The sequence below is a fragment of the Aythya marila genome (assembly GCF_965140915.1).
Source record: "Aythya marila genome assembly, chromosome: 4".
Taxonomy (NCBI): Eukaryota; Metazoa; Chordata; class Aves; order Anseriformes; family Anatidae; genus Aythya; species Aythya marila.
Window position 1 is genome coordinate 4,758,429 of NC_139045.1, and position 12,918 is coordinate 4,771,346.

The 12,918-nt window shown below is 36.7% G+C and overlaps 1 protein-coding gene across 1 annotated transcript in view; it reads left to right on the forward strand.

The window, feature by feature from the left end:
- COL25A1 (collagen type XXV alpha 1 chain) overlaps positions 1–12,918 on the forward strand; it is a gene marked incomplete at both ends in the record, with an annotated part of 298,501 nt that overhangs the window by 225,634 nt on the left and 59,949 nt on the right. The window contains 2 exons of the mRNA XM_082758470.1: positions 2,393–2,419; positions 5,228–5,272. Coding sequence (XP_082614596.1) covers positions 2,393–2,419; positions 5,228–5,272 — 72 coding nt within the window. The remainder of the gene's footprint in view (positions 1–2,392; positions 2,420–5,227; positions 5,273–12,918) is intronic.

Below are 12,918 nucleotides of genomic sequence, written 5' to 3' on the forward strand. Positions count from 1 at the left end.
GGATGGGAGGTGTCAGCTGATGAGCTGCTGTGTTTCCACATAATTGTGAGCTTCTTTCCCAGTGCTAGGGAGCAGCCCTTTATAGGAAAATTGTCGTATTCAGCTGTAGCTTACAGTCTGAGCACTCACAGAATAAGAAGCACTTGTTACATGTAAATTGTAAAATTTAAACTTTTAACTTTAAGCTTTTAATTTCAATCGGCTTGCTGAAGGTGGCCGTATTTTTGAGGAGTGTTCTTGTCATTAACTGGTGTAATAGCTCAATGGGCATGAGACACGGGAGTAATTTCCAGTCTGAATAAAAGTTTAAGTACGAGAAATATAAAACTGCTAATTGTATAAAATATCTAATAGTAAGTATCTACAGCTTTTCTCTAAATGGTTCATTTTAAAAGCACAATGAGAGCCAGATTTTGCTACTGTGTAAATACTTTCTTATTCAGTAACTCCTCTGGAGGAGCTGGAATGATGGCAGCAGTGAGGGGAAAATTCTAGGGAAAGATATTTTCCTGGAGACATCCACAGTGTTTTGAATTTTATCCATCCCACAAGTTGACAGCTACAAGCACCAGGCACAGAAATGCTCAAAAGAGCAGCACATTTCACAGTTCACTTTGGGGAATACTATTAATAAGTGAGTGATAAATTTACCTTCAGAGAGTAACTTTGTTTTGAAGGCTCCCAAGTGATGTTTTCATAGAGCTGGATGTCTTCCTGGAGACTTCTTGAGCATTGCTTGCAAGCAATAGCCTGTTCATTTACCACATTATGTACTAATGGTGCCCTCAGCCTCAAGTAAATCTTATGCTTAGAATTCAAGCACTTACTGAAAAATTAAATAAATAAATAAATATTTAAATAACAGTTTACTGAAATGTGGTAGATTGGTGTGATTTTTCTCCACTCTGAAAAACCACGTGATCACTCTACTCACTGCTCTAATCATCATCAGAGCTGAGTGCTTGGGTATTTTCATGTCCTTTTGAAGAAAAAAGAGGAAATTTGTGATCCTGCATCACACAGGTATCTTTCCTTTTACAAAATCTGTCCCTATAGTCAAAAGGAGATGCTTGCAAGACCCTCATTCTGCTGAGATAATCAGACAGAAGTTTCAAGAAGAAACACTAATTTGTGCTTTTGCAAGTTCTGATGTCTGGCCCAGATGTGTGAATCCATATTTAAAACTGCAAGGTTTTCATCCAGTTCAGGGGATCCAGTACCAAAAATTACAACCAGTGAAGCTTTTCCATGTTAGCAGTTAATGTTGCATCAGAGCAATGTTCCAACAGTCCCTGCATCTACCAGAAAGGGATAGTTCAGCCTAACTTCACAGTACCCTAAAAACCAATTTGACCCAACAATTTGAAGCATCAATACTATTGTTCAAGATTTCTGAATAATTCCAGTTCTGACATCAATTCCTCTTTTATCTTTTCAAACTTCAGAAGGAGTTGGATTCTCCAGTCTGGGGCTTTTTGTTTTGAACCCTCCTGGACTCAGAATTATCTTGCTTGATATAGGACCAGCACCTCCAATAGAAACATGGGGAAAAGATTACCTAAGGACTGTGCTGGACATGGTCTGACTCTTACCAAAACAAACTGACATAATGTCAAAGACATGGTTGGCTGATCTATTTCCCTGCTGCTTCCCCTCTCTGCTGTGGCCACAAACCACCTGGGTACTTCAGAGATGCCAGACGAGAAATGGGCCCAATTAATATCAGCGAGGCTTGGACTCCTCTGTGACATTAAGCAGTTAAGCTTTCCCACATTGAGGTATCTCTTCCTGCCTTCTCAGGTCCCAGGGGCAAAGTGGTGGTTCTTTACTTCCCAAGAGCATTCTTAATGATTTCTGAAGTATTTTCTGTTATTTGCAGTTGATGGCATAAATCACGTGTTGGGTAAAACATAGTCATGAATGTCGATACCTTTAATGAACTAGAAGATGAGGAGATGTAGAGGCTTATGCTTCTCTCTGTCAAATAAAATAAAATAAGCTTGGTTGCATAAACATTGCTTTTATACTGCCAAGCAGAGATATTACCATGGACACACAATTGGCTGTTAGTTGGTATCAGAAACAGAAAATAAACAGTCATCTTAATGCTGATAGATTTGTCAGTACCAGAAAAAACAGATGGGATGGAAGAGAAAAGATTAGAAAGGGGGAAAATTTGAGTCTTCCACTTAGTAGTTAAATCTGTTCCAAAAGAAGAGAAAAGACCCATTGTGCATTTTCAGCAGAAAGTTTTGCTTTTCCTTGATGTATAAAACATCAGCTGGTTTCAGTCCAGTATCTGAATGCTTACACAATAGGACAGTTTTAATTGGTCATTTATGTTTAAATTGGCTTGAGTTATTATGTTAATTGAATTGTTTTCCCTTTGCAGGGACCTCAGGGGCCTCCAGGACAAAAGGTATAGTATAAACAACAAAACTGTGAAAGTGATTATTCCTCCTGGTGCCAAATTGTAAGCAGAAAAGGTGAATGGAATTAGCTACTGTACACCACATTGAATCCATTAGTTTAAGCTCTGAATTTTGTTTTTGCAAAATGCAACTATATAACGTGAGATGTAAGATTTCCCATTTCCACCGTCCTTGGAAGTTCAAGCAATGTAAAACAGACTCTTTTCAATCTGTCTGTTTAACATTCAGATGAATAGGTCACTATAACTTTCTTATTCTTGCCCTGAAACTATGAAACCAAAGGTAAAACGTTGTGAAAGGTGGGGAGATAGAGTTTCTGATTAAATGCACGTCCTTACTCAAGTAGATCAGTGCCATATGACTACAGAATTGACCAGCAGCAACAAAGCACATAGGTGTTGCTGATAAATGGTGCTTGGCTGACTCTGTTCAGGTGGTCTGCCAGTGTTTTCCTGTTCCCTGTAACCCAGGACCTGACTTCCTATGAATGCCTTTAGCATTATTTACACTCATTAAAGCTGACTGCCTCAGTTTGATGGAGTGCGCTTTGGATTTATGGAATTACATCATTAAAACAGTCCTAGATGTATCAGCAATAGCAGTGGCACCATTCCAGCATCCTCACCCACACACCACCAAAGCAGTTCATTTTCACATTGATTTCAAGAGATAAGAAGGGTTATGGAAGATATTTAATTTGGGCAGGCTTAATTTGTATTAAGGAAAAAAAAAGGAATTAGTAGTATTAACTTATGTGGCAAAGTTGTCACCTCTTTTTCTTCTGAGATAATATTCTTTAAAATGAAGGTTTGCTTGCATGGGTTAAAATGAAACTTTATGAACAAAAGAAAGGAAAGCATGATAATATGTAAAAATGTAATAACAGAGCACATAAATCCATGGGATTTTGCCATGGATATAGCTGTAAACTATACAGAGTTTGCAAGCTGAAGGAGAAGACTACTCTTCATGTTTAGCAATGCAGGAATGTGACATTGTAAAACTGTAATGATTTAGAAGTTGCCATTATACAATTATTTGTATAATTGTATGGGGGAGTGGGATATTTTGAGCATACAGCATCAGCAAAACCCACATGCTGATGAGCTTTTGAATATATGATAAACCTTTATTGGTTAAGGGAATGATAGAATCAATTTTATTTACACTTTCTAACATCCTGTGTTTCATAAGAAGTCAGTGGCTATATGAGACTGTCACTGAGAGGAGGAATTGTTACAAGCAGGATGGTTTTTTTCAGGCTGATGGTTTAATGCCATTTGTCTTATAGTTTTCTGAAAAATTATACAAAGATGTGAAAATGCTCACAAAAGGCCCCTTTGCAGTAGCTAGCAGTCATGGCCATGCATCCAGCAAATAGAGGCAATGGGAATGCCAAAGTGAAAGCTTTGGGAATAAGGGGAAAGCATTCAGGGTCATGGAAACAGGCTGAGGTGCCAGTATATTATTTTTTACTGATTTGTAGCTCTGTTGTGAGCTGAAGCCTCCAGGGCTTTCAAATGTTGGAGTTTTTTGGAGGCCTTCATGAGTTGTTTCCGTTTCTTGTTTCACAGGATTATTCCATCCATTATTTCCTCAACTCTATTTTTTTGGCAAACGTGCATCCATTTTGGCTGCATTCCCTCTGGGTGTTGGTGTCCTTCCACTAAACCATTTTTACTGAAACCTCTAACCGATGTGAATAGAGGGGAAAATGCTGTACGCTGATTCTTGGGCCTCAGGGCCTGACAGGCCTCACAGGATGCTCATTTGTTTTATGGGTGCTGGGCAACTGTACATCTCACCATTGACAAAATTTCTGCCTTTCCAACCCCCTGGACATATTTTTTTTTAGAGTACCAGTCTTTCAAGTATCTATTGCACTTTTGTAATGAGTTAAGGTGCTTAGTAGTGGAAAATAAAAATTATGCTTACAGTTTCCTTGCTGAGCAACAACAATTTTATAGAAAGAACGGAAAAAACCTGTGTAATCTCATAATTTTCATGCTTTCCTCATGCCTTAGCTTTTTACTAAACATCTGTAGCAACAGTCAGAAAAGTTCCTTCAAAAAAAAAAAAAAAATATTGTCCATGATACAGAAGTATGAGAGCTGTGTAAAAAGATCTCTCATGTTACAAGTCAGTGATAACATTTGACTTCCCCTTTTGTCTACTCCATGTGTTTGTCCTGTTTATTTTTATTTTATTTTATTTCATTTTATTTCATTTCATTTCATTTTATTTTATTTTAAATGATTGCAGTAATGTTGGTGCAATTTGAGAGTGTATCAGCAATTAGCACTTTTCAGGCTGAATTGTTGGAGATTATCCCTTAAAAGATTTTAAATAGATTGACCCTACCAGTTATTGAGCTAGAAGCATCCCTCCACTTCAGATGCTTTAAGCATTTGAAGCATTAAAGGTTTTGTTCAGGTGCTATGTTAGATTGTGTCAGAACAATCTCAAAATTTATTGAGTGCATTAAATGGAATTCCAATTTAATTGTTACATTTCTTGTGAAGCATCCACAACATCACAAAGTAGACACAAACTTGAGGCTTGCTTCTGAGAGGCCATACAGTGGGGCAGTCATTAAAATGTACAGCGGGAGAACATGTATAAGTATAAAATGTCATCTGAAAAGAGAGCTCAGCTTGACTAAAAATTAGTTTTTGAAAAATTTGTTGCACTTTCAATATGCAAGTATTCACCATCATTTTTAAGTACTGTATTAAGAGACGAAAGGTTTCATGACCTGTTTAATTTGCTAAATGCTGGCGTCTGTTTCCCACCAGGGTTCTGTTGGAGTGCCTGGTGTTCCAGGGAGAGACGGACAAGTGGTGAGTTCACTTGACTTTGTCAGCACTGCGGTTATTTATGTCATTGATTAAAGCTACTCAGGGCTCGCAGGGCTCCTTCACATGAGCAATATACAACAGTACAGCCAGAGCTCTGATTTCAAATTAGTTTATTGGAAAAGAAAGTACAATCTGATTTGTGCTTTGAAGTAATCTTTTCTAGCCTAAGTTAAATAGTCATTGAACATAATTAAGCTGAAAGTCTGATGTTTGCATTTGATGATGACTGATAGACATCCATATATGTGGTGTGTAACTTTAGACAATGTTGTTACAAACTCATTTTTTTTCTGCAGGTTTGGGTTTTGTTTTGTTTTGTTTTATTTTCTATTAATTCAGTCCCATGATGCAAACACTTATATGATATTGGGTATTTATACAGTGCCAATGCATTTTTAATACAAACTACAGAGAATAATGAGAGTGGAAAAGCAGGTGGAGAATAATATAAAATTATTGTCAGGGAAGAAAATGCAGGGAAATTAATTGAAAAGAAATAATCTTGAATGCAATTGGGAGGAGATGCTAAGTCAGACAAGTCAGTGTCATCTTTCAGAGCCAACACCAAGTTGACTCAGTTCAGAACGGCACTCCATAAGGAGGGGTCGCAGTAAAGCAGCAGGGCTGTTTCACAGCATTGCTGAGGTTTGTTGGCAAAGCTGGGTGGTGAAGTTTAAATAATATCCCTCCCTGACTGTAAACAGTATTATCCATCTGTTGTTCTCATAAGCACTAACATTCACACTGAACTTGAAAAGCACTTGCAGGGAATACCAAAAGAAAAATGTATAATATAGCTTGTTCACTGTGCTTAAAAAGCAATAGATGAAAGTGTATAAAGACCATATTATACAATCCCTTCTCCTGCCTCCCTCCTCAAGAGCCTACGGGGAAAAAGGCACTAAGATATTGTAAATAATTGAATTTAAATTGGTCTTTCCCAACAATAAAGATATATTGCTTCTGTTAACATAATATATAACCCGTATAAGACTTGCATTTTGATAGTGGTTATAGGAAATGATGTAATAATGAGTTATTTCACTTTAGTGATAAGGATAATGCTACGAACCTATTATTTTAAAATTATTATATTCAGAAAATTATGACTACTGTGGAGCAACAAAAGAAAAAAATATTTGGAATTAGCTATATATAACACATGAGCAATTATTAAAAATACCTTACAAAACAAATTTGTGTGAAGACCTGAAATTTTTCCTTGGTATTGCGTGTCTGCATTCAATTGCAACGTGAATGTTAGGAAGTAGTTGCAAACACAGCTGGCATTGTTGTACACAATTCAAGTAATTCTTGTGACCAACGTATGGGCTCAAGACCAGTGAAGACACGTTTTGTAGCATAATATTCTTTGGATGTGCAGGATGATGAGAGAAGACTGGACAGAATAGTTCCAAACACATTGAATAGAATAGAACTGATGATTAACTTTTAATCAAAGTGTTTAACTTTTATTAGTATCATCACGTAAAGTCTGTTGAGAAATCTTTACTCACATGTGCCAGATGTCCAAAATTTATCTGGTTATTTGAGTGTCATTTTGGAAGACATGGATTTATTTATTTACTTACTTATTTGAAGGATGTATTAGGTTGTTGTACATCTGTTTTTAGGAGACCACATAGGCTTAATTGCAATCATGTTTCATGGGGAAGAAAATAAATATGCAATTGCCTTCATAAAGAAAAAAGCTAATATATCTTTAAATGCTGTTTAACAATTTTAAATTGTGCTTGAAAAACAGATCCTAATATTTTCAGTGTGTGGTTTTATGTTCATTTTATTTATTTCCATATTTATGGCATCTAAAAGATCCCTAAATTATCACCACTTTAATAAAGATGTACTTATTTAGTATAAGCAGACTAGTATATTTTTAACCTTTTTAAGAAAAAATAAATCAATTGCTAGACTAAATATAGATACTAGCACAAAAACTATACAGATACATAGTGGTCAAATTCTTGTGTTGCACAATTGGTAGCTGATTTTGACTAGCAAGCATTTCATTTTGTGCAGAAAATGTATTGTTTTCATATAATACAAAGCAGACTAAAGATCAATGTCAATATCTCTTTTAATAATTTGGGTTAGCTTGGTAATAATGGTAGAAATAAAGTTAAACTGGATCAGTATTTATCTAAATCTGGTATTAGTAGGTATAGTGCAGCCTAGGACTCCCAGGCTAACATTTCTCTACCAAAATGTCAATTTTTCCTAAGTGGATGAAAAAACAGATTCTCGGTGCGGTGTTACTCACAAGATACTGTTGAACAGCTACGAGGGTAATAAGTTCAGTGTCAGACTTCCGTGTTTTCCACATTTATGTGCAGCCTTCAGAGGAGTTCACATACAATTAAAGTTGGCCTGTACTGTGAGCTGATGGCTGGCACTCTTGGTTTTGCTCAGACAAATTCATGCTGATTTGCAGAACAGTTGAACTCAACTGAAATGTGTGATGCAAGTCATACCCTTTTGAGAATCTATGTGGTTGAAAGGCTTTACAAAAGTCTTACTGTCTTGTTAGCCTTTTAATCAGTGAACTCACTCTATGCATGTGCTGTACACGAGGTTCCAAGTTAATATTTTTTCTTAGTTGAAAAGGCAAAGAGTGCTAAGCACATGCTTAAAATTGCGTGTGTGAATGCTTTCCCCATCCAAGCACTGAAATATCTTTCAGTTGATGAATGTCAGCAGTGAATTAACTTTCCTTTCTCCTTGAGCACTTGAATAATACAACTAGGTCATCTCCATCATGTATGTGTCTGCAATTTTTCTTTTACTTTCCCTTCACCTCTTCTTTAATTGAAATAGTGGAAAATAGGAGACGATTGACAAGTCTGACCAATAGGTCTGGAAATTAGATCATAAATTCTGAGTACACTTGGAACAATTTTCTAATCCCTTAACACATGAACCACTTTTCTTAGACAATCTCTAAATATTAGAGTAAGTGTAATTTTACATAACCCACCTGTTTTTGCAGGACTGTTAACAGATCTTGTTGTAATAAAAGTAGTAGCAAAATTGTTACCATAGCTTCACACACACACACACACACATAAATATATTTCTTTTAGGCCAAATCCCACAAAATATTACAGTTAGTCTTGCAAGGGCATTTATATTCCTTGTTTGTTTCTACATTTGGGAAACTGGCAACATTCTTCTTATCTTGTTGAAGACAGTAAATGGAAAGAAGCTGCCTAGTAATTCCTGCAGTCTGAGAGATGTTGTCACTGGGTGGACAGAAGCCTTCTGAGATAGCAAGAAAAGTCCTTGTAAGCACTCCCTTTCCTCTGCAGACCATTGTGCAATTGAACTGGAGAAGGTTGCTTCCTAGCAAGATGCTTGGGGGGAGATAACCCTCTCTTTCTTGATCCCTAGTGAGAGGTCCGCAGGCATTGAAAACGGAATGAAAGACCCCTACAGTAGTCATGTCAAAATATCCAAAAAGGGGTTCTTGGAAAGTTCAACTGTGCAAGTATAGGATACGTAGTGGGGTATTTGCTCAGTGGTACTGATTTGATAAGGACTCCCAGTGACTGCAGCAGCATCACAAGGAAGAAAGGTGAAGTTGGCTGAGTGAGGATTGCATTTGGTCTGAAGGAACACAGTCTAGAGGCTGTGTAAGCAGCACTCTCAGCTTGAAATAGGAATTCATCTGGAGAGCATAAAGCCTCACTCACTTCTTTGGACTGTTTTTCTTACATAGTACTTGGTATTTTTATTATTTTGTAAGGATGTATTGAGAACAGAGCAGTGGTTGGGACAAGACATTTAATCTCAAATGGTTTCAGTAGTTTGACATTAGCAGTTTCATAAACCTAAAAACAGTTTCCCTTCTTGTTAGTAGACTTTGAGTCTGGTTGCACACATTTCTTACTGCTTTCTTCGTGCTTGTTATTACTCTAATTCACATGCATTTTCCCAACGATACGTACTATACTGTGTAGGATGTGCATTTGAAAAGTGGTATTACCACATTTCTTTAGAGAAATGAAGGGTATGCATGTACTAACATTTTTTTTTTCAAATAAAGAAATATAAAAGAAGGAAATATCATTGAATGCAGTTCACAAATTCTCAGACAGGTTTGCAGGCCAGCTGAGTCCTGTTGAAGACTCTTTCCACCTAATTTCAGCTGGTGAGTGGGCCAGGAGAGATTTCCAGTTCTTAAACAAACAATTTTAAGTTACTTTAGAGGGGGGTGAAAAGCAAATTGAAAGGAAATAATTCAAGCCTGGTTTGAAATGGAAATTGCAGTAACGTGTCTGAGAAACTACTTTTTTTCCTTTCTGTCCTTGTTTATGTATTTTAGAGTAAAATTAGACTGGATTAGATTTGGGGGCCTCTTGTATTTCCTTATCCTTACAACAGATTACATTCTAATGACTGAAAAATATAGCAATACTGACAGCCTTTCTTCTCAGGGTGAGATGGATATCAACCAGCTGGTGTGGACGGAGTTATGTGTCCCACCGAAACCAAACCTATTTCAGAAGAGTGGCCTCCAGGCTGTTTTTCTGTTACAAACAAGAAAAGCTAGGGCCTCCAGCCACGTTATTTTTAGCTGTTTAATTCTGCATATAAAGGTATATGTCTCCAGGGCACAGACTGCTCTAGTAAGAAGAGGTATGCTTTCAACAGCCCTGACTCCCTTAATATGGACTCTAGTGGGTGATACATTTTCAAAACAGGTCTAAAGCAGGATTTATGAGTTCGTATTGACAGCTGAGCCCCAGCAGTGCTCTACACAGTTGAGTCTTGATCAAATTCAGATTCAGGTCAGTGGAAGCCTTCAGACTGCCTGCATCACCCGACTTTCTGAGGAAATTATTACACCTATTTATTGGGCAGGGTGCAGGGCATTAGTACTCAAACTAATACAGGAAAGCCAGAGCCTGTTTTTCAATGTTAATACAGTTACATAGTTAATACAGGCACAAGAGCACCAGGACTAGGACCAAGGTTCTAATCTGCTGTCCAAAGGAACAGCCTTCTTATTCTTTGAGTTATCTGAAACTCCTGAATCAAACATCTGGGTTGGACGTGTTCTTCTTGGCATATTAGCGTTTTGTTTGCCCTAATAACTGATATTAATTGGAAGAAAAATCCAAATATTTCTGAGCCTCAAAGCATTTTGCTGAAGATCATTCTGGAAATTATCAGGATGTTTTGAATAGTTAATGATGTTCTCTTACATCATTTGTTTCAGTCATTCCATAACAACACAGTTTGTTAGTGCAACAGTTTTCTTTCTAATTCATTTTAATAGTGACAGTTATTTAGTTTGTTAGAGTACTGCTGCTTTTGAGAAACCAAAGTGCCTATCAGGGCATTTGGGGTTAACTTGTGGAACTGAATTAGTGTTAATAGCAGCTTCACATCCACAGGCTGTTTTGTGTAACCTGTTAAAGCCTTTCCTGTTATTGACAACAAACACAATGTCATGCAATGTATCTGTTTGAAAATGCATCATCATTCTATTGGTGGGGACCCTGCAATTTCTCTATAGCATATAAACAACAGACACCCCCCAAAAAACTAACAAACAAAACCAAAACAAAACAATAACAACAAAAACACACCATGTCTGATGCATTTTTCTGCCCTGTAAGTAGTCATCAACTAAATTACTGGAGCATTTACACTCCTGCTTTAGCTGCTTGAGTGTAAGAACAATAGCACATTTGCTGGAAATTTTTATTCCCACCATTCTGAGACTATTTATGAATTCAGCAAGATGGATCTAAATAACTTCAGATGGTGGTAGTGAATAAATGGGGACTTAAGTGCTTACAAAGCTTCTAGTGGTAGTGGTGTCCTTTTCTGTGGTAGACAAATGTCTAGAGCATTGCCTTCTACTACTAACAGTATTTTACATTAAATTTGGGAAAAGGCACCTTTTCTAACATTTTCTAGTATTTTATAGTCTATTTGTATAGTGAGTCATGTCACGAAAACAAGACCTTTCTTTTGCTCTTTGTCCAGTAATCAAAGGCAAGAGAAAACAACTTCACGTGAAACAAAATTTAAAGGCTAAGAGAACTTCTGATGCAACATTTGCGGGTTTACCAGTTTGGCACATGATATTTTTGTATATCTGGTAGGTTTCTTTACTACTTTTACAAGTACTTGAAAACCTAAGTAGATAGTATATTCAAATAAGATGGTGCTGGTACCACAGTGTCCCATTAGACTCTCTACCAGTCACAGTAGCCCCAAACTGCTGAAGCAGCATGTGGAAATATAACCATCTTAATGCCACTATTAACAGGGTTTATTCTTGCAATAAGGGAGAATTTATTTCTGTTATGGTGTATCATTGTTGTCCCATGTGATGTCCAGCGCACAGTTTCTGTGGGATGGTCTAACTCAGAATCAGAACATGCCGGGGCAGAAAGAGCTAGCAGTCGATGTGGAATGAACAATTCCCTAAAATTGCATACTGGGACATGTCCAACCTGCCCACAGCATCTTCCTCACACTCCATCTGTGTAAAGGAAGAGTTCCAAGGGGCATATCTTCATGCAATTTCTTTGGTCCTTGCAACTCTTGTTTGAGGGAGCACTGTGGCCCTCAGTATGATTTTAATTGGGATCATGGGTTACATTTTTACATGACTGCAGAAAGGTAAGCTGTGACCTAAGCTCTGGTGTGCTATAGACAAAGTCACTCTTTAAATGGGAAAGAAAAAAAAAAGTTGATTTGAAAGCTAAATGGTGTGCAGAAGACAATTGTTTCTGCAGCCTAACACCTTAATTGTCAGAGCTATTAAAGAGAGACTGCAATATGAGTCAGGAAACACATTAGCCATGGCCTGGTAAATATAAAAATGTATGAGATTAAGGATCTAGTTTTATAGCTTCTGTCATCTTGCCAAGTTGAAAAGCAGTCTAATTGCAATTACTACATGAGATGGTGTTTCTGAATGTACGGTTTCCCCATGCATGCACCACTCCTTGAACAGCAGTGTAACTGTCCTCGGCCTTTTAAAAAGTAGTTCTTTTGTTAATTTCTCAAGCACTAACCTGTGGGGATGAAACACGTATACTTTTTTTTTTTTAGTTTCAATATATGTTTTGATTAAAAAAAAAGAAAAAAAAAAAAAGTAAATAAATGGAAGGAAAGTGATTAACCATACTTCTCAACAGAAGTATTGTAAATTATTTTCATGCCAAATACTAAAATCATCCTTGTGGGACAAACATTCCTAAGATAACATTGTGTTTTAGTGTATAGCTGTGGAAGAACTACTTTCTACTACTAAGTAGAAAGTAAGTCTTGAAGAAGTCAAGCTACTTTCCTCCAAAATGTTTGTTGTTCTTTTTCTTTGTAGATACTTTTTTAGAATTTCAACAGGAGGTCTGTTGGGGGTTGTATTTTTATTTTATTTTATTTTATTTTATTTTATTTTATTTTATTTTATTTTATTTTATTTTATTTTATTTTATTTTATTTTATTTTATTTTATTTTATTTTATTTTATTTTAAGCTTTATTAGAATAGTTAAAATATGAAGCCAGACATGCCTAAAAGACCTGAAGTATGAAAAATGGAAGCCCCCGGCACAAAGCTTGTTTTGCTGTGCATTGGGAGTGTTT